Source organism: Pleurodeles waltl, chromosome 12 (assembly GCF_031143425.1).
Source record: "Pleurodeles waltl isolate 20211129_DDA chromosome 12, aPleWal1.hap1.20221129, whole genome shotgun sequence".
NCBI classification, from domain to species: domain Eukaryota; kingdom Metazoa; phylum Chordata; class Amphibia; order Caudata; family Salamandridae; genus Pleurodeles; species Pleurodeles waltl.
The window spans coordinates 586,264,924-586,291,446 of NC_090451.1; the positions used below are offsets into that span (position 1 = coordinate 586,264,924).

Here is a 26,523-nt window from a genome sequence, read left to right on the forward strand (position 1 = left end):
GTACTTTGTTTGAAATCAATACGTTTTACAGTTTTTGAATTCTTGGCAAAAAACTGTTTTAAAAATGGGCACAGAGCAATTTTCTGAAACGGTTTCAGGGCTGAAGAAATGGTAGTTCGATTTGCATGTAAGTACCACACTTACAGTTTCAGTCTCCGGATTTTTGGAAGTCCACCAGTTGGGGTCTATGTTAACCTCAAACACCCACCACCAGCAACATGGGTCCGGCCGGGTGCAGAAGTCAGATGAGCAATTTTATTGTGGGCTCCTATGGAGACAGGGGGTACTCAGAATCAGGTCTGCCTGCAGGTAAGTGCCCGCGACTCGGAGGGCAGAGCAGGGGGGATTGGAGGAGCAATGGAGGGGCCACAAGTAGACACCAAACTCACACCCTCAGTGGCACTGGGGCGGCAGGGTGCACAGTGCAAACAGGACTTCTGTTTTCCATTGCTGTTCTATGGGGGGGACCCCAGGGGTCACTCAGAAGGTGCAGGCGAGGTCCAGGGAGGTGTCTCAGGCACACCACCAGTTGGACAGGGAGGAGGGCCGCCTACTGAACGTGGCTGCACCTTGTGTCGATTTCGCCAAGGCCTGGGGGCTGCAGGTGCAGTGGTTCCTTTGACGTCTTTGGCATTGGATATCGTCGTGAGGAGGTCAACCCAGGGTGGGCACTTGCCACTTGCTCGGAATCGCCTGGGAATCCTCTGTATCTGGTTGGACCACCTGGACGTAGATGTCGGCTGCAGAGTGGTTAGGACTCACGCATTCAAAATGAGGTGGGAGTCCTTGGTTGTTGGTTTCTTCTTGGACAGTGCCACTGTCCACAGGAGTTCTTGGTCCATTTGGGTGCAGGGCAGTCCTCTGGAGCTTGTCAGAGGTCGCTGGTCCCGCTGGATGCGTTGCTGTTCTTTTCCAAGTTCTTTGAAGCATGAGACAGGCCGGTAGGGCTGGGGCCAAATTAGTTGTCTTCCTACTCTGCTGGGGTTTCAGCTAAGCAGTCCTTCTTCTTCTTGTTAGGTGATAGGAATCTGGTGAGCTGGTTTCAGTGAGGCCCTTAAATCCTAGATTTAGGGGCGTTTTAGGGGTCAGAGGGGAGTAGCTACTGTCCCTGAGGGTGGCTACTCCCTCCTTGTGCCCACTCACTTTGGGGAGGGGGGGGTCACAAACCTAATCCTTTTGGTCCCTGTCCTCCAAACCAAGATGGAGGATTCTTCAGGGGGGAGGGGGGAGGGGGGGGGGGGGGTCACCTCAGCTCTGGACTCCTTAGGGGTGGTCCTGGCTGGGTTGGTCCCTCTTCCTTTTTTTCCCTAATTTTCCTGGCAGACTTGCTGCCAAGAGTGGGGATTTGCCTGGGTGGCGGGCAGCTCCAGTAGCTGGAGTGCCCTGGGGCATTGTAATCTGAGGCTTGAGCCTTTGAGGCTCACCGCTAGGTGTTACAGTTCCTGTGTGTGGGGGACAGGCATTTCTGACCACAGTGCACAGTAGCTCTCACCCCATGTGGTCAGAAACTTGTCTGAAAGTGTCAGGGTGGCACAGACCGATCAGTCCTACAATAGCAGTTTGGGTAGCATACAGAAGGCATCTCTAAGATGCTCTGTGTGTGCATTTTTCAATAAATCCCACAGTGGCATCAATGTGAGTTTATTGTGCTGAGAAGTTTGATACAAAACTTCCCAGTATTCAGTGAAGCCATTATGGAGCTGTGGAGTTCGTAATGACAACCTCCCAGAGCATATACTCAATATGGCTACACTGCACTTACAATGTCTAAGAATGGACTTAGACACTGTGGGGGCATATTACTCATGCAGCTGTGCCCTTACCTGTGGTATAGTGCACCCCGCCTTAGGGCTGTAAGGCCTGCTAGAGGGGTGATTTATTTATGTTACAAGCAGTGGTTTGTGGGCATGGCACCCTGGGAGGGATGCCATGTCGACTTTCTTTTATCTCCCCACCAAGCTGCGAGGCAGTGTTCATGTGCTTGGTGAGGGGTCCCCTACGGTGGCATAATACATGCTGCAGCCCTTAGAGACCTTCCCTGGCCATAAGGCCCTTGGTTTCCATGGGTACCTTTTACAAGGGACTTAACTGTGTGGTAGGGTTGTGCCAATTGTGGAAACAAAGGTACCATTTTTGGGAAAGAACACTGGAGCAGGGGCCTGGTTAGCAGAATCCCAGCACACTTTCGATCAAAGTTGGCATCAATATTAGGCAAAAAGTGGTGGGGTAACGGTGCTAACAGTGGCACTTTCTTGCAGTAACTGGTACTTAATTTGTGTTAGAGAAACTTTGATTTTCTTTGTGGTTTGATCCTCTGTGTGTGTGTTTAGGTCTGCACGTCTGAGAAAGGGACTGCTTTGTTCTTAATAGTAATGATATTTGCTCATACTCTTCAATTTGGTGCACAGAAGAAGCAGCAATGTAGCGTAACTTCCATGTTCAATTTGTTCTTGCAGATAATCCCCATCGAGGGCAGCAAGAAAGTGAATGGTGAGGTTCAAAAAAGCTTTGGGGAGATACTTCCTGAAATCATAATTTCCAAGTAAGTTTGACCCACCAATCTGCTACTGTATCGTAATCAGCATTACTTAAGTTTTTAACGGTGGTATCTGAGATCAAAAATGAACAGATTTAAATATGCTATTCAGTTTCTCTTGATAAGTGACTCTTCAAGTGACCCCAGAAAGAAATTTTGCATATTTTTCTCACTTGTGTTCTCAGCCTACAGCAATTGTTTCGGTTTGTATTGGAACTTGAACTCGCTACTTAAATTGCGGTTCTCCTGCACATTGTGGATCGCATTTCCTCATATGTTTAGGCCTATCACTTACCACATCTGCCCAACTGTTCCATGCATTTGAGGACTGCCATGTGTATTTGTAAAGTGCACTGTCTTCTGCTAGGGTTTCCTGCAATGACTGTTATGTACTTTTTTTGGGGTTGAGCGTTCAATTTTTATTTTATTATTCCTTTTTTGGCCTTTGTAGCTAACTTCAGTTTTGGAAATCATTTTCTAAATACTACAAGCAGCTACCACATGTGTTTAAGTTACTAGTATTATGTCTACAGTGTGTGCCCTCCAGCCTCCCCCCTCCCTCCGGAATATACTTTCCTACAAATGTTGTCTTCCCTCATCAGCACCTACCATTTTCAGTGATTGTTAAATCAGAGTTTTAGCATATCCCAGTAAAGTCCTGGAGCACCATGAGTAGATTGTGCATACCTGATCTTGAACAAGTTATTGGAGAAAGTCAAACAAACATGATTTTTCGGTCTGGCCTAAAGACTATTTCGAAAGCCTTATGTTTTGGAAAACATTATCACACACGCACACACACGTGCGCTCACGCACACACACACACACACACTATATATATATATATATATATTTTTTTTTTATATTTCCACCCAGTACTATTTCACCATTGGTCTGTCGAGATGGCAATCAGATTATGCACTCTCCCACCACTGAGCAAAGTACAGATAAACGGACAAGCCCATTCCAGCCATTGGGTGTCTTCACTTTGAGTGACTGCATTTTTCCCTTGCACATGTGTATGTATGTCTAAAACAAATAGTGCCCTAAAAATGGAACATTATAAACACTAATATTTCCCAGTGACTGCTAGTCCCCATCTATGGTAGGGTCGTTTCCTCACTATAAAACCAGTTTTGGTATATTTACATAGCCTACAAGAAAATGAACACAAATCATTAGAGTAGCTGGAGTTTATCTGCAAATTTCTAGGCTGAAGCCACACTTCCTCAGGTTTTCTGATTGACATGTGGAGGTCTTGTATCTGACTTGAGAGGGACCTCTAGTAACCACTTGTGGAATTTCAACTTCAGGAAATATTTTTTCATAATGCTTATTTATTGAGTTTTTAGAATGTATTGACCCCTGTAATTTTGACTCATCACAAACGAGCTTTGGCAAATTAATGTATCCTAGGGGGAACAAGTTTAAATGATTTATGTAAGCAAAAGTATATATGCAAATGTGCATTTTAAAGGCGCATCTCTCAGCTTGATGAAGGTCATTCAGAGCAGTTATCTGAGAGGGATCTCTAGTAGATCTGTGGAATGAACTGAACCTTCATGAAATAATTTCTGTGCTGTTGCTTCTGATTTAAGAGACCACTAGGAATGATATAATGGAATGCAGGTTTGTTTATGTATGTCTTGTGTCAGTGTGTGTGTGTGTGTGTGTGTATATATATATATATATATATATATATATGTTCGATGGCATGTGCAGCTGCAGATACACATGCTATGCATATCTTTCCAACATCTAGTGTTGGGCTCGGAGTGTTACAAGTTGTTTTTCTTCGAAGAAGTCTTTTCAAGTTTACGGGATCGAGTGACTCCTCCTCTCGTTACAAAGTGCATGGGCATTAACTCCATTGTTATATTGTTTTCTTTCCACTGTGTGGTTCGAATGTGTTTCCTCTCACTCTGAGATTTCGCATAGGAAACCTTAGAAAACGAATTTAATTGTTGGTATTGTTTCGATCATGCTCCATTTAGCCTCGAACCAATAGTACCGTCTGCATATAGATTTTGCCCTTTTGGCCGCGTGCGCTTGACTCAGGCCTTTTCGGGCCTACCGTGTGGAAAGATGTGTACTTCCATATACCCATCTGTAGGAGGTTTGTAGTGTGTACCTTGGGTACTTACACCTTATACCAGGTCCAGTTATCCCTTATTAGTGAAGTAGTAGTCTTCTAGTGGCTTAGACTGATAGAGGTAACTATAGCAGAGCAGCTTAGGCTGAACTAGGAGACATGCAAAGTTCATGCAATACCACTTATAGTTACACAGTATTTACACACAAGTAAAGACAATACTCCGAGTTACCAAAAATATCTTCGAGACAATACTCCTTCTGGAGGTAATTATTATACACAATATATACACTAGACACCAAAATAGGGCAAGTAATTAGACATAGGATAGTGCAAACAATAGGAAATGCTTTAGAACACAATGGGAGAAAATAGGTCTAGGGGCAACACAAAGCATATACTAAGAAAGTGGAATGCAAATCCCGAATTCCCCCCTAGACAAGTGTAGTGTGTGCAGAATCGCTGGGAGAGTAAGAATACAGTAAAGGTAAGTAAATTACCTCTCCCCAGAGCCCAGAAAAGCAGGTGTAAAGTACTGCAAGTTTCCTTAGGACACACACTACACCTCATGATTGGAATTATTGCAAGAACCAAGTCTGCAAATAACTAACAGTGGATTCCTAGACCTGAAGAACTTGAAAGGAAGGAGACCAAGTCCAGAAGTCGAAAGAAGTTCCAGGAAGTTCCAGGAGTCCCTGCCAACCCAGAAGAGGGTGGAAAAGAAGAGTCCCTGGTTGGACAACGACTGCAGAAATGCACCCTAGAAATATGTCAGCGGGTTCCTGCATGATGCAAAGGATGTCTAACGTCGTGAAGTTGGATGCAGGTGAGTTTTGGTGCTGGATTCCTCCAACAAGCCTTGGTTCCGGCAAAGTCACATTTTGCATCAACTAGGCGCTATCTGGAACCAGGAGCTCTCAACTCTGTGTGAGGTGGAAGAGAGGGGGCTCTCAGCACTTCAGAGAGCCCTTAGAGCACCAGATGGCACCCACGGGAGTCCCAGGACACGGGGACAAAGGAGGTGCAAATTGCAGTTGGTGCAGCAGAACACAGAGGAAGGTCCCACGCCGCAGAGAACAACTCGGCGAGTTGAGCGTCTTAGGATAGAGTGCTGGGGACCTGGACCAGGCTATGCACGAAGGAAGTTTGCAAGTAATGCACAGAGGCCTCAGTAGGTGAGGAAAACGAGGTGCACCGGGGTACCGTCGTTCTGGGGGAAGGCAAGGTCTTACCTCCTCCAAATTGCGACAGCTGGACCTCAGGACAGTCTGTGTCGATGGGGCCCACCCTCTGTGTTCCAAGAAGCACGCTCGTCGCCAGGAGAGGAGTCCAAGAGAACCGCTTGTCGACATAGAAGGTGCCTGCTTGAGCAGAGGAGTGACTCAGTCACCCCACGGAAGATTCCTTCGGTTCTTCTAGTGCAGGGTGAAGACAAGGAGTCCACAGAGCATGCACACTGTGGAAACTGTTGCAGTTGCTGGCTGGAGCTGAAGTTGCAGAAGAAAAGTATCCCTTCTGGATACTTTGTTGCTGTTACAGTGGTTCCTGGAGGAGGCTGCAGTTGATCTGAGGTCAGAGGATAAAGTAGTACTGGAGGAGGATTCCTGTTGGAAACTTGCAAATAGAATTTGAAGACGACCCACAGGAGAGACCTTAAATAGCCCTGAGCGGGGGATTGGCTAGCTTATCAGGTAAGGACCTATCAGGAGGGGTCTCTGACGTCACCTGCTGGCACTGGCCACTCAGAGCCCTCCAGAGTGCCCCCACACCTTGCAAAGCAAGATGTCTGAAGTCTGGGACACATTGGAGGAGCTCTTGGCACCACCTTTAGGGTGGTGATGGAGTGGTCACTCCCCTTTCCTTTGTCCAGTTTCATGCCAGAGCAGGGGACAAGGGGTCCCTGAACCGGTGTAGACTGGTTTTTGCAACAAGGGCACCATCTGTGCCTTTCAAAGCATTTCCAGAGGCTGGGGGAGGCTACCACTCCCCAGCCTGTAACACATATTTCCAAAGGGAGAGGGTGTAACACCCTGCTCCCAAAGGAAATGCTTTTTTCTGCCTTCCTGGGACTGAGCTGCTCAGACCCCAGAAGGGCAGAACCCTGTCTGTGAGATGGCAGCAGTTGCACTGCAAGCCTCAGAGAGCTGGTTTGGCAGTACTGGGGTCCATAGTGGAGCACCCAGGATGCATGGAATTGGCTTCCCAATACCAGGTTTGGAATGGGGGGATAATTCCATGATCTTAAACACTTTACATGGCCATATTCGGAGTTACCATTGTGAAGCTACATATAGCTATTGACCTATATGTAGTGCAAGCGTGTAATGGCCTCTCCGCACTCACAAAGTCTGGGGAAATTGCCCTGAACTATGTGGAGGCACCTTGGCTAGTGCAAGGGTGCCCTCACACTTAGTAACTTTGCACCTAACCTTCAGCAAGTAAAGGTTAGACATATAGGTGAGTTACTTAAGTGCAGTGAAAATGGATGTGAAATAACGTGTGCGTTATTTCATGCAGGCTGCAGTCGCAGTCCTGTGTAAGGGTTTGTCTGAGCTCCTTATGGGTGGCAAAAGAAATGCTGCAGCCCATAAAGATCTCCTGGATCCCCAATGTCCAGTGTGCCAATTGAAATTGGTAAATGAAGTCACTAGCCTATAGTGACAAATTTATAAGCAGGGAGAGCATAAGCACTGAGGTTATGATTAGCAGAGCCTCAGTGACACAGGTAAGCACTATATAGACACACACACATTCGACCATAAACTATGAGCACTGGGGTCCTGACCAGCAGGATCCCGGTGAGACAGACAAAAACATACTGACGTACAGGTAAAAATGGGGGTAACATGCCAAGAAAGATGGTACTTTCCTACACATAGCAAGAGTGAGTTATAGCTACCTTAAGGCAGGAGTTATAGTTACTTGAGATGATATAACAAGTGAATTATTTTTTTTAATGTTACTTTGTCACTTAAAATGTCCACTAACTACAACGTTACTTAATCCTTTGTTTTGCTCCGTAAAGTTTCTTGTGTTCATTTTTTAAAATATAAATGTGAAGTTACGTTTGAATACCATACTTCCACCCAATGCCCCGCCTTCCTGCTGCGCATGACCTTTGTCACTTCCCCCCCCCCCCCAAAAAAAAAAAAGTTTGATTTTTACATTTGACCCCAGGAACCCTCACAAGGCACAGAGGGTCAGGGTACTTCTACCCTACCCCCCCCCCCATATATCCTTATTGCTCTTTTATATTTTAGAACCCGGAGTCCTTGAGCCCTAAGATGGCAGTCGTAACTATTCCTGCACATTGCTGCCAACCAATCACAATTTGTGGCTGAGCTTCCAGATATGGGAACTATACAAAGCTTTTTAGGTTTGATTGCTCAAAAACTACTGAACTGATTTACACCAAATCATAAAAAGCACTCTTTCTGGACCTCAATCTAGCTTTCTGTCAAATTTGTTGTGAGTCCATTCAGTCATTTGGGCTTTAGCTGTGTCTAAAGTTTCGATGGAAAAAGTGAATGGGGGAAGCACATTTTGGGGTGCCCTATTTTTCTTTGCCCTATTTGACGGATCACCCGAAATGTTACATGCGCAAACTAGTTATAAGTATTTCTTAAACCATGGCAGAGACAAGATGACGCTTTACAACTCCTTAAAGTTTTGAGCTCACAAAGGCCCTCATTACCACTTAGGCGGTCTTGTCAAAAGACCACCGAAGCCGCGGGTGCCAACATACCGCCAGTGCTGGCGATATGCTTGGCACCCTATTATGACTTTTCCGCTGGGCCAGCGGACGGAAGCAGCGTTTCCACCCGCTGGCCCAGCGGAAAAGCCACATCAACATTGAAGCTGGCTCGTAATAGAGCTGGCGGCAATGTTGATGTGCAGCCGGTGCAGCATGACCCGTCGCGCATTTCACTGCCTGTGAAATGCACGATGCGGTTGTGTCTGGGGGACCCTGCACTGCCCATGTCAAGTGCATGGGCAGTGCAGGGGCCCCCATGGGCACCCAGAGTCCCCCTTACCGCTAGCCTTTCTATGGCAGTGTTTACCGCCATGGACAGGGTGGCAGTTGGGGACTCATTATTACGACCGCCCGGCTGCAGCATGGCGTGACTGGCAGTATGACCATGGCGAATGCGCCACGGTCATAATACGCCAGCACACCGCCATCCTGTTGGCGGTATTACCGCCAGTGTTCCGCTGGGGTCGTAATGACCCCCAAAGTTGTTAAAAAAAAAAATGAATAAAAAAAATGCTTTTCCAAAAAAAAAAAAGTAAATGACCTAAATGGAGGACTAAAAAATCCAACATGCAAAACACGGAAGTGCACACAATGAGTCTAAATCCACAATTAATCTGGTGTAAATAAAGTAATACTTTCAATAAATAACTGATAATAGATGCCAGTTTAATAAGAGATAAATTCAATACATGTTTTTCTTAAATAATCCTTCTCACATATTGAACACCTGCTTAAATTGGGGATGTTTCCACAAATAAAAATGGAAGAAAAACGTAATTACATTACTCCCATCTGTCTCCGATTTTACCCTCAATCTTGCCTGTTCATGGTCAGTTTTGTAATTCTTAATTCCCTAATTGAAGAACAAAATACTCTACATTACGTTTATTAAAATAATACAGCAATTTAGCTCCGATTTCTTACTCAATCTTAACTCTTCCTGGTCAGTTTGAAAACACTTATTACTCCAGTACAAAAACAAAATGCTCCGTATTAAGATTTCTAGAATAAAACAAAGGTGATTAAATTTGGCGCTTTCTTGTTTTCCACAAAATTACTGCTCTAGTATCCTTATTGTAATATCATTCAACATAGTTAAACAGTTTAGGGTATTATACAGTTGAGTCCAAGCAGGTATCTCTCCCTGATTGTAGCAGTTACTTTTTTCTTATGTGGTTTGTATTACATACAAGCAACTCATCTATATAATTCCATGTGTTCAAAGATAGTTTAACTTTGTGTTGTTCATCACTAGACATTGACTCTGTCCATTATGACCAGTGTTGCAATCCGAACACAGCACATTCCTAAAATAAACGAGATGTCTGTAACAGTTGACCCACCTCTCTTCTAACATCAGTGCATAGTGCAATATAAGTCAAATGTTAAAAACTAAATTCTGTGTACAGTTCTTAAATAACATACACGGCTTTGTCAGGGAGCTAAATATGTGTTACAGATGTATGTTTAGCTCTTCATCAAAATTAATTCCAAGGTGTGCAAAACAGCGAGCCTCCTCAATACACTCAGATTCCATTTTGTAGAAATCAGGGGTCCCCTTTCCCTACTCTTGAATTTTTAAGGGCACCAATTGTGATACTCATTAATGTGCTGTTGTATAGCTCCTGTCCTTATTGGTTATTGCACGCCTTTGCTCTAAAATGTGCTTCTTCTCCAAAAAAAAAAAAAAAAATAGCGCTACCAATGTACCAATTTCCAAAAAGGGCACAATATAATGCATATCACAAATTCTGTTTTCAAGTGATATATTTTTTGAAGATACGTTTGTTTGATAGCTTTAAATGAATAATATTTCTTGAAGATGCTAGGTTTGCAAGTTTACATGAGCTACATATAAAGACACCTTTTATAGGGTTTGGCCAAGGAATTGGTTTAGGACTTAAAAATCTGTGCACCATCTTTCTGTAAGAGAGGGGCGCTTCTTATATGTTATGGAGGGGTTTACTCCTATTGCCCCTTTCAAAGAATCATCCTTTTCTAAGATCCCCAATGTTTATGTAAGAAGTTCCTTCCTTCGTTGGACTGTTTAGTCAAATTGGTAATGAATGGAACTGGGTGCATTTTCTTCCACATATTTTGTGTGTTGTTAATTCGAGATCTGTATACTGGGTCATTACCATCACACTTACCTGCTTTATCAGATCCCTTTTCCACCATTTTTAAAGGGTATCTATCCCCTGTTCTTAAATCTTGAGATTATCTCATTGCAAGTTGTGATGTAAATTTTATATTTTCTGCTGTTTTGTGTGTCCCTCCAAAACTTAGTATAGGGAATATTCCATCCGTAATTCGGTGGATGGTTGTTTTTTATAAGAAGTGTTCAATTTCCAGCTGTATTTTTCCTAAATAGTTGTGTAGTGAGGGAGGAATTTGATATTGTAAGTTTCAAATCAAGGAATTCAAGTACTTCACCTCTATAATTCATCACAAATGTTAGACTCATATGATTGTTGTTAATGTTTGTTAGGGAAACCTCAAGATTTTATTCCTGTCTTTTCCAAGTCTGAAGTATATCATGTTGTATATTATCCAAAATGAGTAAAAACGAATATTTTTAAACAAGATAAATGCTTCAAAAGATTTTTTGCTGTGCTCTTTCAGTGAGTAGATTTTCATATTAATCATAAAAGCCCACATATGCTTAGCACTAGTAACACTTCAAAGAAATGTATGTCATACTTGTACTATGGGGAAAAATTATTTAGACTTTGTAAACCCCTATTAAATTGTGCATCTCAGACTCCTGTTTGTAAAGAGTAGTTACTAAGCCTCACTATCAGTCGCACATCATTCGCAGTATGCGTTCCTTCAATTTTTAACTGCCAAACAGCTACTGAATGAATAAGTTCTATGTATAGTGACCTACAATAGCAGTAAACAGAACTTGAGGTGACAATCAGCAGAATTTGAAACTTAAAGCAGTCGTCACCCTTACTAGGCTGCATAACAACATAGGTCAACAACATTAGAAATATGTTTGACAATTCATGCTTCTCTAATATGCTGAAGAACTGTTTACTATACCTTTTGTTCCAGAAAAAGGAGATATTCCACTGTAATCTCATTTTAAATGAGAGACAAGTACTGTTACATTCATTCCATCCAATTCGATTATTCAGATAGACTGTGGGAAGTAACCTGATCTAATGGTCTTTCTCTGATGGAAAATGGTGGTGACAGTAGTGTGTTTTTCCTGAAAACTATATCTGTGCTGCATTAAAGTTAGAGATATATGTATGTGCTCTACATCTTTGTTACATCCGGGTGAGACATTTCCTACTGTCTCTAACTCAAATGTCACTGATCTGCAGTCCGGTATTGTCTAATGCACAGCTTACTCTGCATCATTGTCGCTTTTTGATGAGTTTTGACAGCACATTGGAGGTTGCCAAGAAAAGCTGATTCCAAGCATTTTATTAATTGGAATATGCTCAGTTTCTAAAATACATAAGTGCTACTCTAAAAAAAAAAAAACTTAACGTCTTTTTGGAAATTTAACATAAATTGTGCGACACCAGTCGATATGTCAACACAGTTGCATATACCTTTGCACAGTCCTCAGTAGAGCTAACAGTGCTTTGCATAATAGCTTATCCTTGTTTTCTTTAATTTTTGTCATTACATTTGTTAACTTAAACAAAACATTAAATATATTTCAGTAGAAGTTGACTCCAGCAATATTTGAAAATGTCAAACTTACCATGTTACACTCTTCTAAACTGTCTATTATTTTGTAGGTTTCCTTTCCTCAGCTGTCTTACTAAACGTAAATGTTGTACAGATGGTGTATTTTTAAATTAATGTGCACTGACCTAGATAAAGGGAGTACAGATACGTCAATCAGTTTATTGTATGATCTGTCCGCTTTTACCTTGCAGTCATCAAAATCTACAAGGTTCAGCCATGCGAGTGGACCCAACGCTAACAGAGCAACAGTCAGCATCTCCTCTTTGAAAACATTTTGGCCTATAATAATCAGTGCTGTATTCAGACTTCATCCCTGTGATTTATGAAGGATGAAAGAATAAGTGTAACAGAGTAAACTATTTCTGATGCACACAGAGGTCTTTTACTAAAAAGAATCTGATGGCACACCTACGTCTTTGTTTTACTTTGTCTTATGATCAAATCAAATTAAACCATATTCAAACTCATCTCTTTTGGGATATGTGATGTACTCTACCGCATTTCTCAAATCTTTGTTGACTAGGCCCTCCCCAGCGTTCAAATTGTGGCGTAAGATAATCCAGCAACTCTTAACTATTATTAGAGTTTTCTCTAAACCAGCAGTAAGAGAAACTCATTTTCCAAGGCCTTCAACCTTCTCTACTATTTGTTTATTCAGTGGTATGTGTAAGCCTTGGTGTTCCTTTTTATCTCTACAGGGAAGCTCCATCTCCTGTCTTTCTGTCTGAAGCATTTTTATATTAAATTGTGCACACATATAATTCTTCTTCAGATTTCAATCACTGTATTTAAATATCTCTTCTACTCAGCCTTTTGCCAATTGCATCCTTAATTTTTCAACGAGCTATGGTTTTTACTGATTTTATTTACTAGTGATGTACCTGTCTGAATACAGGGAGTGCAGAATTATTAGGCAAGTTGTATTTTTGAGGATTAATTTTATTATTGAACAACAACCATGTTCTCAATGAACCCAAAAAACTCATTAATATCAAAGCTGAATATTTTTGGAAGTAGTGTTTAGTTTGTTTTTAGTTTTAGCTATGTTAGGGGGATATCTGTGTGTGCAGGTGACTATTACTGTGCATAATTATTAGGCAACTTAACAAAAAACAAATATATACCCATTTCAATTATTTATTATTACCAGTGAAACCAATATAACATCTCAACATTCACAAATATACATTTCTGACATTCAAAAACAAAACAAAAACAAATCAGTGACCAATATAGCCACCTTTCTTTGCAAGGACACTCAAAAGCCTGCCATCCATGGATTCTGTCAGTGTTTTGATCTGTTCACCATCAACATTGCGTGCAGCAGCAACCACAGCCTCCCAGACACTGTTCAGAGAGGTGTACTGTTTTCCCTCCTTGTAAATCTCACATTTGATGATGGACCACAGGTACTCAATGGGGTTCAGATCAGGTGAACAAGGAGGCCATGTCATTAGATTTCCTTCTTTTATACCCTTTCTTGCCAGCCACGCTGTGGAGTAGTTGGACGCGTGTGATGGAGCATTGTCCTGCATGAAAATCATGTTTTTCTTGAAGGATGCAGACTTCTTCCTGTACCACTGCTTGAAGAAGGTGTCTTCCAGGAACTGGCAGTAGGACTGGGAGTTGAGCTTGACTCCATCCTCAACCCGAAAAGGCCCCACAAGCTCATCTTTGATGATACCAGCCCAAACCAGTACTCCACCTCCACCTTGCTGGCGTCTGAGTCGGACTGGAGCTCTCTGCCCTTTACCAATCCAGCCACGGGCCCATCCATCTGGCCCATCAAGACTCACTCTCATTTCATCAGTCCATAAAACCTTAGAAAAATCAGTCTTGAGATATTTCTTGGCCCAGTCTTGACGTTTCAGCTTGTGTGTCTTGTTCAGTGGTGGTCGTCTTTCAGCCTTTCTTACCTTGGCCATGTCTCTGAGTATTGCACACCTTGTGCTTTTGGGCACTCCAGTGATGTTGCAGCTCTGAAATATGGCCAAACTGGTGGCAAGTGGCATCGTGGCAGCTGCACGCTGGACTTTTCTCAGTTCATGGGCAGTAATTTTGCGCCTTCGTTTTTCCACACGCTTCTTGCGACCCTGTTGACTATTTTGAATGAAACGCTTGATTGTTCAATGATCACGCTTCAGAAGCTTTGCAATTTTAAGAGTGCTGCATCCCTCTGCAAGATATCTCACTATTTTTGACTTTTCTGAGCCTGTCAAGTCCTTCTTTTGACCCATTTTGCCAAAGGAAAGAAAGTTGCCTAATAATTATGCACACCTGATATAGGGTGTTGATGTCATTAGACCACACCCCTTCTCATTACAGAGATGCACATCACCTAATATGCTTAATTGGTAGTTGGCTTTCGAGCCTATACAGCTTGGAGTAAGACAACATGCATAAAGAGGATGATGTGGTCAAAATACTAATTTGCCTAATAATTCTGCACTCCCTGTATTGTAAAATCTTAATCTTGTAAAGATAATTATTAATCATATATCTATGTTCAATGGCATGTGTAACTGCAGATACTCATGCTATGCATAAGTCCGCCATCTAGTTTTGGTCTCAGAGTTTTACAAGTTGTTTTTCTTTAAAGAAGTTTTTTTGAGTCACAAGATCGAGTGACTCCTCTTCTTGGTGATAGCGCATGGGCATCGAGTCCTTTGTTAGATCGTTTTCTTCCCACCATCACGTTTGTATGTGTTTCCTCTCGATTTGGTGAAACTTGGGGTATGGAAATTCAGAACTTAATATTCTCTTTCTATAATATCGTCGGTATTGTTTTCGATCATGTTTCCATCTATGCTCAATCCAATTTAGACAGTTGGGGTAGAATTTATCGTCCTTACAAGGGCCTTATTAGAGTCTACTTCAATGTGAGACTGAGGGAACAAACTCCTTTTCGATTCTGTCCTTGGTGTCACACTAAATTTCCGTACACAGATCAGCATTTTGTGTGCAATCTTTGTCTATCTCCAGACCATCAAGAGGACAATTGTGAAACCTGTAGATCTTTTTGATCAAAAACGACTCTTCGGGACCGTAGAGCTTGTCGTCTCGAGATGGTGTTGAAATCCACAGAAGACATGCCGGACATCTTCGGCGAAGAATATGTCCAAGAAGAAGTTCGACAAAGGGCAATCTTTTCCTTCCAAGACTCAGACTCCGAAGAACACTCCGATGACGACAGCCACTATGTGCCTGCAGTGCAGTACGTGAGTACAACTGACCCATCACACCACACAAAATGGACTAAAAAGAGTCCAGCACTAGTTGTCGATCCTCCACTGCCTTCGGGCCATGGTTGCATTTGAAAAGAAAGTCCAGATGACCAACCTTCCGGTTCGGCACCAAGATTTAAGACTAAGGTGCACTTTGCTTCGACCAAACAGACTCATAGAACAATCTCGGAGTTGATCCAAAAGCATATCTTCAGAGCCGAAAAGATCAGCAACATCTTCGTAGCCGAAAAAGATTACAGCATCTTCAAAGCCAACACTTTTGGTTCGACCGAAACATAAACTTTCGGAGTCGAAAGCCATGGGTAGTAAAGAAACTACTTCTACCCAGGAATCCAAAGACAATCAACCTATTTTAGAGGTGATAGAGGCCAAACAGAGAAAGATACTTATTAAAAAAGACACAGGAAAAATAATTCCAATGTCCTTTAAAAGGAAATTAACAAACAGGGAGAGGCTTCAAAGGAGAACAGCCTTCACCACCACATTCTCCTGTTCCTCCTTCCACACCACCATCACCCACATATGTGGCACAATTATCACCACATACATCCTCAATTTCACCACATGGGGATGATCGTAGTGATGACCACCAGGACACAGATCCATGTGATGCATGTGACTCTGATCCCATTTTACCAAATGACCCTCTTTTATATCTTGCCAGTCCTTCACCACCAGAAGACACTACAGCATATAATCAAGTAGTGGCTAGAGCTGCAGCCTACCGCAATGTGCAAATACACACTGATCACATACAGCAGGATTTTCTGTTTGACACACTAGCAATAACGCATAAGCAATACAAATGTCTTCCTATGCTTCTAGACATGCTCAGACATGCTTCTGATATCTTTCAAGAGCCGGTTAAAGCTAAGATTATCACTCCTGGATTGAACAAAAAATATAAACCAGCATCCTCAGACCCGGTGTTTATAAGAGCTCAACTACCTCCTGATTCCATTGTAGTTGGTGCAGTGAGAAATAAAACAGTCAGTCCACAGGAGATGCCCCTCCTCCTGATCAGGAAAGCGGGAAAATAGACGTAGCTGGGAAAAGTGTGGCTTCACAAGCTGCAAATCACTGGAGGATAGCCATTTCACAAGCTCTTTTGGCTAGATATGACAGAGCACACTGGGCCGAAATGGAAGAGCTGTTCCAATACCTCCCTCCAGAACACTAAAAAAGGGGACAGCAAATAGTTAATGAAGGGCAAGCAATATCTAATAATGCTATTAGATCAGCTATGGATGCAGCTGATACAGCAGCTGGGTCAGTTAACACCAATGTGCTTATCAGGAGACATGCCTGGTTAAGATGTTCAGGTTCCAAACTTGAGATACAACAGGCAGTACTAAACATGTCTTTTGATAAGCAGCATTTATTTGGCCCTGAGGTGGACACAGCAATAGACAAACTTAAAAAGATCCAGAAACTGCTAAAGCCATGGGGCTGTTGTATACCATACCCACCAGGGATACTTTTCGTTTAGAGGGGGTTTCAAACCATCAGCTACGGAAACAGCAAACACCCATCAAAAACAATCCTCACAATTCTACACTAGAGGATCATTTAGAGGCTCCTAGAGAGGATCCAATAACAGAGGAACAGGTAACCCTTCCACATCCAGAGGTTCCTCACAATCAAACAAACAGTGACTTTCTCATCATCCCCACAGAGCACACATCTCCTGCGGGAGGAAGATTGATATATTTCTATCAACAATGGCACAACATCACTATGGATCAGTGGGTTCTATCAATTATCCAACATGGTTATGGTCTAGAACTCATTTCCACTCCTCCAAACATTCAACCTCGTTCACACAAACTAACTCAGGAGCATTTAATTCTATTAAAACAAGAAGTACAATCACTTCTACTCAAAGGTGCAATAGAGAGAGTACCTATACCTCACCAAAGGAAAGGAGTATATTTTGTATACTTCCTTATACCAAAAAAGGATGGTACACTCAGACCAATCCTCGATCTCAGACCCCTCAATCAGTACATCCTCTCAGATCATTTCCACGTGGTCACTCTTCAGGATGTCATTCCTCTACTGCAAAAACAGGACTACATGACAGCATTAGATCTAAAAGATGCTTACTTCCACATTCCCATACATCCAGCACATCGCAAATATCTATGATTTGTGATAACAGGCAAGCACTACCAGTTCAAAGTGCTACCCTTTGGAGTAACAGCAGCACCAAGGGTTTTTACCAAATGCCTTGCAGTACTGTCAGCATACCTCAGAAGACAACACATATACGACTTTCCTTATCTGGGCGATTGGCTCATAAAAGCCAACACCAATCAAACCTGTCAACAGCACACACAATACACAATCGATGCCCTACACAGTCAAGTGTTCGCAATCTGTTCCCAAAAATGTCATCTGCAGCCAGCGCAAATACAACCGTATTTGGGACCAATTCTGAACACTCAGTCAGCATTAGAGTACCCAAACCCACAGAGAATTCAAGCTTTCCACAATCTCATATCACAGCTACAATACAATCAAACTTACACAGTAAGGTTTGTCGTGAAACTGTTGGGAATGATGGCATCGTGCATAGCCGTAGTACCCAATGCACATCTAAACATGAGACCCCTACAACTTTGTCTCTTGCAACAATGGTCTCAGGCACAGGTCAACTTCACGATCTAGTGGTGTTGGAACTTCAGACTTACAACTCTCTGCAAATGTGGAATCACACCAACTTAACAAAAGGGTGACCATTTCAGGAGCATGTGCCACAGACCATAATTACCACCAATGCAGCAACGACCGGTTGGGGAACCCATATCAACAAACCTACCATACAGGGAGAATGGGACTCAATTCAACAAACTTACCACATAAATCGCTTGGTATTGCTATTAGTGTTTCTAGCGCTCAAAGCATTCCAACCACAGACTAAACACAAAACAGTGTTAAGGACAGCCAAGATGTTGACAACAGTGTGTTATCTGCAAAAACAGAGGGAGGGGGGGCACACTCATCTCAATTATTCTTACTAGCACAGACCATTTGGAAATGGGCAATTCACATTAAACTACTAGCAGAGTATATCCCAGGGATGCACAACCAACTAGCGGACCTCTTAAGCAGGACGCAGCAACAAATACACAAATAAGAAATTCACCCACAAGTGATTCAACAATACTTTCACGGTTGAGGAACCCCAGACATAGACCTCTTCGCAACGAGCAAAAACGCAAAATGCCTAAACTTTGCATTCAGGTACCCACACCCTTGATCCAAGGGCAATACTCTATGGATCAATTGGTCAGGGATATTTGCTTATGCTTTTCCCCCTCTCCCACTAATTCCATTTCTAGTCAACAAGCTCTGTTGCTCCTCTGCCCCTATGATACCCATAGCTCCCACGTGGGCACGTCAACATTTGTACATAACACTGTTGGATCTGTCTGTAGTACCATATCACAAGCTCCCATACAGATCAGGCCTATTGACTCAAAACGAAGGTCAGATCAGGCATCCCAATCTCAGTATGCTCAACCTAGCGATTTGGCTCGTGAGGTCATAGAGTTTGGATATCTACAGCTTTCATCAGAATGTATGAACATCCTAAAAGAAGCATGTAAACCTACAACTAGACAGTGCTATGCAGTTAAATGGAAATTTTTGTATATTACTGTCAACCCAAAAACATTGATCCACTTAAAGCATCAGTACAGGCTATTGTCTGTTTTTTGCTTTACTTACAAAAAGCACATTTTGCATATTCATCTATTAAAATTCATTTAACAGCAATATCAGACTACCTCTAAAGCAGACAGCATACTTCTCTGTTTAGAATTCCCATCATAAAAGCTTTTATGGAAGGCCTTAAAAGAATTATTCTATCTAGACCTCCACTAGCTCCTGCCTGGAATCTTAACATTGTGCTCACAAGGCTTATGAGTCCACCATTTGAACCCATGCATTCACCGAGAGGAGTCACTCGATCTCATGACTCAAAAAAGCTTCTTCAAATAAAAACAACTTGTAATGCTCCGAGCCCAACACTAGATGGCGGACTTATGCGTAGCATGTGAATCTGCAGCACTACATGCCACATACAGATGTCTACTGAGTAAGTGACATTTTCCATACATAGATATATATTTATATAATAAACTCATCCAGTGTTGGCATGAGGCGCACAATTTACCTGCATGTTTTAAGTAGCTCCTCTGTTACACCTGCAGCTGACTTCATCTGTGGGAAAAGAGTACTGAATGTGTGGCTTTAAAGAGCTCTCGTACCCTTTTTAGTCAATTATTTTTCTGTGGTCTTTCAATATATTGCCATACTCTACATCTGTTACTTTTCCAATTCTGCATAAAAATATACTGAGGGACTCACAGTGCCCCTGTGGTAGTTTCTGATATAGCAGCTGAAAACTTCGGAAAGTGGGACGCATCAGGTACTGGCTGTTAGGGTCATAATATCAAAACGACACAATTTCATCTGGCAGGGCGAGATGCTAACTAGGCCCCAAACAATCAGGAGAATGGCACATCCGCAATACCTTAGCCCTGCCCACTACTAGCACAAGTTATCCTGTGACAACGGGAAGCTCAGCATTGCATGAAGCTAGGGAACTCTGATAATCTTTGTCAATACAAGCTCGGGGAAAAAAGATTGCAACAATTTATGTGGAGAAAAAAATTGGTTTAGTACCCTAACATCTGAATCCCCCCTATTTCACACCAAAGGGTCCTGTGTTCTATCTGTGTCATACCTAGCTGTGCAAGCAAAGCAAACCTCTCACTTCTTTCAAATACCACAAGTGTTAAGAAACCGGTGGCACTGAGAAAACCAGGATAGCTTAATCAAATAGAAATGCGGGCTCTATATCACACCCAGAGCCTGTGCATACAGACTGCATCATATCCAGCGGTCCAACCGAAGGCACCTCTTAAATCAGAGAGCTGGCCCTGTGTCACACCCAGAGCCCTATGCATACCATCTGTGTTGCGCCCAGCGGTCTAACCAACAGCCTGTATTACACCTGGGGGTCAAGTGTACCAGCTGTGTTACGCCCAGTGGTGCAAGGGGTCACTCTTCAAACACTGAGAATCACAAAAGTGACTTCTGCGGATTAGTTTTTCCTAGTTTACTACACACCAAATGTTAGGACTAGGGCTCTGATATAATCTCTTACCCCTGTAACTGCCGTTTCAGGACTGACCTCTGTCCCAGGATTCAACAGAACTTTCAGTCAATTGTGGCATCTGCTCACCCTTCTTGTTGCGCCAATGAGAAGCTGTCTAGGCAGGGTCTCCTTCTTTTGTTTGCAGTTGAGTTCGAAGAAACAGTCAGCTCCTATCTGGCTCACCAAAATGTTGGTCCGTTGAGATTTTACCTTTAAAAAAAACAAAAGACAAGAGGCGTCTAGCAAAACAGGATACCCTTCATTTAATTAAACATTTCGGCCAGGAGAGCAGTTATAGTTCTGGGGAATGAGGACCTTCTCTAACAGCACGTTGAAATGAACAATGTCAATGTCTCTGAGAGCAATAAACATAAAACATTCTTTCTTTGGTGAAATACACAGACAGTTGAAAAGGAGTCGTAGATCCAGATGAGGAATGCAGGTGGGCCTCGACCTGGCGTGGACACTATGTGGGCCAGTGAGTTTGTGTCCAGGTGTCAAGTGTGAGGGGCACGTGGTCACTGCGTGTGTTGTGTCCTGCTTGGCTACATGTACCTAACTACATGTGGCATCTAACTTTATGGCGTTTTGGGAATGCATGTGTCCCTCTGGCCATTTGTATATTATTAGGGTCAATCTCTGGGGACCATTGTAGTATTGATCTAAGCTTGTGTGTCTGGCTGTTGGCTAAGTTTTACCCCACCTGTGACTTGTCAGTTCTTAACCTTCAGGCCGGGGCTGCAGAGCCTGCCTGATCACATACCTACATGCTGGGGTTGACGGAGAGTTTATGATGGGGGAATCCAACAGGGGTTATCCAGCTTTGTGTATGAAAATGCTTCATTCATGTATTAAGATGTCTTGTTGTGTGCATTGATTGACCGGATGTTACCATTATCTTACATCTCTATACAGGGTGAATGCTTGGTTTTATGACAACATGGTCTCTCTGCTGAGAACCCTATACGGGCTAAATGATGGGCATGAAATGCTTTAGTGGGGCACTGATCCCTCTGCAAAGATCTTTTCTCTGTGTGAATAGGCTCCATGATTGGGATTACTAAGAGCAGCCTGTCTAGTAACACCTCTGAGTAGTGTAAAGAGTGTGTGTATAAGGCATCAGACATAGACTAGACCCTGTGCTGTCACATTTTAGCAAGGTGCTTATTCTCACTTTGCTACAAAACCCTCTCCTTTTTAGGTCAAAGCCTAACAGGCAGCGCAGCTCTCTGGTTTGCTAACAACATCTTGGGGGCATTTGGAAAGCATCCCTGGGAATGTGTTCCGCCTATCACTTACCATTTGCTTTCTGATTTGTAACTCGCATTTGCTTGCTTTCTGTTTCCTGGCTCTATTTGTTTTAGGCTGTCCAGCTTGAGTTTGTCCCTTTCTTTGCCCAAACCTTACTTACAGTATTCTTCCACCAGTACTGGGATTTTGTAAAGTGGTCTTTAATTCTTGTTCTTATCTCATCACATTTGCTGTGCATTTAAAGACACAGGTCAAATGGCAGACTCTGTCTTCTAGGGAGTTTGGTGTTACTTTTCTTTCTTTGACTTCAACATGAGTGGATTTATGTGACAGGCATGCTGGCTGTGTGGTGTAGAGAGGCGTGCTTGAGCAAGACTGTACATTACTATTTATTTTCTAGCACACAACAAAATGTAAATGTTGTAAATGAACTGTGAAAATGTTTCAGAATATATTAGAATTGGAAAAAAAAACACTTTTTTGGTAATTCTGAAGTGTGGCAGAAATAAATATTTCAATTAGATCAAAACATCAATACACTAGGTGATGACATTTCCACACATCTTTTGTGCGCATCATACTTTATCAATAAAAATGTATGTCTGTGACAATGTAATTTCAGTTTAAGATGTGTTGTCTGTAATGGCAGTGTGCTACCACATGATGCATATTCCACTCTACAACACTCAACTCTGCACCACTTAACTCTATGCCTCTCTACTCCACACCAATGCACTGTACCTCACACTACTCTACTATGCACCACTACACGCCACTGCACTCTACTCTGCTCTATGCCATTCTTCTCTGAGCCACTGCACTCCACACAAATACACTCTGCTATGTACCAAAGTACGTCAGTACACTCTGTGCCACTGCATTCTGCGCGTCTTTAATCTCACAGCACTTTATGCTATTGTACCGTGCACCCCTCCACTCTGCTTGCAAACTATCTACTTTACGCCACTGCACTGCACACCACTGCACTTTTCGCCATTGCACACCACTCTACATCACTACACTGTACGTCAATGCACTCTACAGGACTTTACTTGAAACCATTACCCCCTACGCCACTGCACAGTACGCCAATCTACTCTGCACCACTGCACTCTACACCACTGTACTCTACTCTGCAACATTTTATGCCACTCCAGTCTGTGCCATTGTACTCTGTCGTACTGTATGCCACTGATCAACTCTGCACCACTGCTCTCCGTGCCAGCGCTCTGCACGCCACTCTACTCTGCACCACTCAACGCCACTGCACTTCAAGCCAGTGCACTCTGCCCCTCTACTACACACCACTGAACTCTGTGGCAGGCTACCCTGTAACACAGCACTCACTGCCACTGAACTCTATGCCACAGCCCTCTATGCTAGTCTAAACCACTGCACTCTATGCCATTGTACTAAACATTTTACCAAAAATCAGTGCACTCTATGCCACTACTCTGTGCCAACTACTATTCACCTCTGCACTTTATCTCACAATACTCTGCAACACACTCACTACACGCTGTCACTATTCTACTTTGTGCCACTGCTCTCTGCTACACTCTACTGTGCCAATGTACTCTACGATACTACTCTGCAAGACTGCACTATCCGCCACTGAACTCAGTGCCACTCTAATATACGGCAGTGTATGCTACTCCAGTGCCTGCTGTGCCACTCTACACCATTGCTCTCATTTGATAGATATTTCTAGTTGCAGATTCCTTACCTTAGAATTTCCCCCAGGTGTCAGTCTGGATCCAGAGATTTTTCTTTGAGCAGTACAGTACCCCTGAGCACTGTCAGGTGGCATTGGTCGACTCCGCATCCATTGTTGGCGTCGTTCGCCAGATATGATGTCGCGAGTTATATATAGGTGCCACTCCGGCGCTCTGACATCAGTTCTTTTCTTTCTGCACCAGCTTACACGCATATCCGAAGAAGAGATACCCCACAGTCACTTTTTTACTTGCTTTGTTTGTTTTTTTTGTTTGACTTTTGTTGAAGATTTATTGACCTCCTGGTGCGTCTAGTATGTTGTCACAGAAGACCGGCTTCAAGCCCTGCGACTCCTGTCATTGGATGATGTCCGTGATGGATCTGCACCTCGTGTCTTTGGTGCCTGGAGCACGACCACTACCCGAAGTTGTGCTCAGGGTGATGGGTCATGAACCGGAAGGCTTTGAAGGAGCGGTCCCTAAAGCTTCTTGTGGCCCAGTGCTCGGCTCTGCGTCGCTTCCAGTCGAGTGGAAGGCCCCCGAGACCTCACGCGGAGCCCACACTCTTCGTCATCCCATTCAAAATCTTCAGGATGCTCAAGTAAGCATAAAAAGAAGTTGAAGAAGAAAAAACATTCTCCGGCTTCACCTTGTTGATCAATGACGTGGGACAAGGAGCACCATCGCTCTAGGCCTCCTTCCTCAAAGCCTACTTCTGGGTCTGCACCGTGCGTGCTTTTCTGGAAGCCTGATCCACCCCTGCCCAACTCGATCAGTTCTGTGGGGCCATACACCTCATATTTGGGTAAGCTGACCCTACTGGAGCACTTTCAAGCCCCGCGGGGTCAGCAGGAGCCCCCTTGGATTCTGAGCGGGCAGCTTCAGAGGGCACCCATGGATCTATTTCTGGATCCGGACCAGTGACGGTTGTGCTACTGTGACCTTCCCTGGTGATGGTGCTGATGTTGACGCTGCCTGGGTCTACGGCCTGCATCGATCCTATACTTATTGCTGACTGAGACAGAGCCTATTTTGATGGGGTCTTCACTCCCCTGGTTGGATCCTGACCCTTATTCTTATTGGTACAGATATGGTGAGAGTCTGGAGGGGTCGTTGGACCCTTTAGAATAACAGCTTGAAGACCCCACAGACCGGGCTCAGGACTTGGGTGGAGCCAGTGGTCTTGATACCTCCCCTGATGCTGGCATGCTTTCTCCCCCTACTGGGTCTTCGGAGGAGGGGGCGTCCTACTCAGTGGTGGTGAGGAGAGCGGCTGAGGTCCTGGACCTCGAGTTGCCTTCTGTGGCTGTCAGGACTAACCTCTTGATTGAGGTGCTTTAGCCTGGGACTTCTTCGGAACCCCTTTTGCCCTTCAATGAGTCCCTCACTGAGGGGGACTTGGTCACAAACTCAGAACAGGGGTTCCTGTAAACGGGGCAATTGCCTGCCGCCATAGGCTTGTGCCTAATTACCCAAAATTCCTTGCACAAACCAAAACCACACCCCTGAGAGCTTGGTCATCCAAGTCTCTACATCCTCCTGCACATTCCCTTTCGGACTCCTGGATAGGGAATCCAAAAGACTGGATCAGCTTGGAAAGAAAATGTTTTCTTCCACCAGTCTGGCATTGCAGTCTATGAACTCTGCATGCCTTTTGGGCTTTTACTTCCATACTTTATCGGGCATGGTTGCGCAGGTGCTGCCATGGGTCCTGGAGGAGGCCCAGGCCATTCTCTTCCAAGCTGTTGCTAATGAGAGAGATGCAGCTAATTTCACAATCCAATTTGGGCTGGATACCGACTCACTGGTCAGATCAGTTGCATAGACAGTGGCCTTGAGGCACCATGCTTGGACTTCTGGCTTTTTGGGGAATATCCACACAGTGCTTATGGACATGCCCGCTCAATGCTTCAGGACATGCCCTTCGATGGCACCCATCTCTTCGGAGACAAAGCAGACTCCGCACTCAAGCACTTTAAGGAAACCGGGCTACAGCTCGATCCTTGGGCCTCGCAGCTGCCCCTCGCACTCCTCAGTCTGCTTTTCGCCTCTTTTTTGGCTATGGAAGGGACACCCAACCACGCCCTTTCCCTCCAGCCACTGTGCCATGCATGCTGTTGAGCCTCTGCGTGCAAGGGACGTGGGATCCAACATCTGTGTGGATCAGGGAGCCAGCGGTCTGCCCAGTCCACCATTCGTCCCGCTGCAGCCCCCAAACCTTTCTAATCTGACCCTTCCCCATCAGGGACCAGTCAGAGGGATGATTCGCCATCAACTGCCTGATGGAAATCCATCACGAAAGACAGGTGGGTTTAGCAAACAGGTCAAAGGGGCTACTCTCTCCACTTTGATAATACCCCTCCATCCATGCCACCATCCTACGAAAGAGTAACGGAGGATCACTTGGCACTTCTCCTAGAGGATGTTGTGACTCTTGGACAAGAGAGCCATAGAGAGGGTCCCTAGGCCAGAAGTAGGTTGTGGTTGTCATTTGCCCTATTTTCTGGTGCCCAAAAAAGGACAAGGACCTCCGCCCTACCCTAGACTTCCGGTCCCTCAATCTCTTCCTCAAAAAGGAGAAGTTGAGAATGCTCACTCTGGCTCAGGTCCTATCTGCCCTGGACCCAGGAGACTGGATGGTAGCGTTGGACTTGCTGGACGCATATTAACGTATTCCCGTCCTACCGGCCGGCAGACTTGTGATTCATGGTAGGTCCACAAGCATTTTCAATTTACTGTGCTCCCCTTGTGGCCTTACCAGCCAAAGTAGTGGTGGTGGTCACAGCTCATCTGCACTGGTTTGGGGTTTCAGTCTTCCCCGTTTCTCCAGACTACGGTGGACTTCCTGCACTGACTGGGGTCACTATAAACTTGCAGAAGTCGCACCTGATTCCTTCTGAGAAACTCCTTTTCATCGGAGCTGTTCCAGACACAGTGCAGCTTTGGGCTTATCCTCCCGAGCGGCAATTCAAGGATAGTCAGGCTATGATACCGTTGTTTCAGCCTCTATCCTGTATTTCGGTGAGAGTGACTGAGGCTGCATGACCTCATGGCC

The 26,523-nt window shown here is 43.9% G+C and overlaps 1 protein-coding gene across 2 annotated transcripts in view; it reads left to right on the forward strand.

Annotated features, from left to right (window-relative positions):
* Positions 1-26,523, forward strand: part of HASPIN (histone H3 associated protein kinase) — an 854,350-nt gene that overhangs the window by 433,679 nt on the left and 394,148 nt on the right. For both annotated transcript variants that reach the window (XM_069217741.1, XM_069217740.1), the window contains exon 9: positions 2,457-2,542. In XM_069217741.1, coding sequence (XP_069073842.1) covers positions 2,457-2,542 — 86 coding nt within the window. The remainder of the gene's footprint in view (positions 1-2,456; positions 2,543-26,523) is intronic.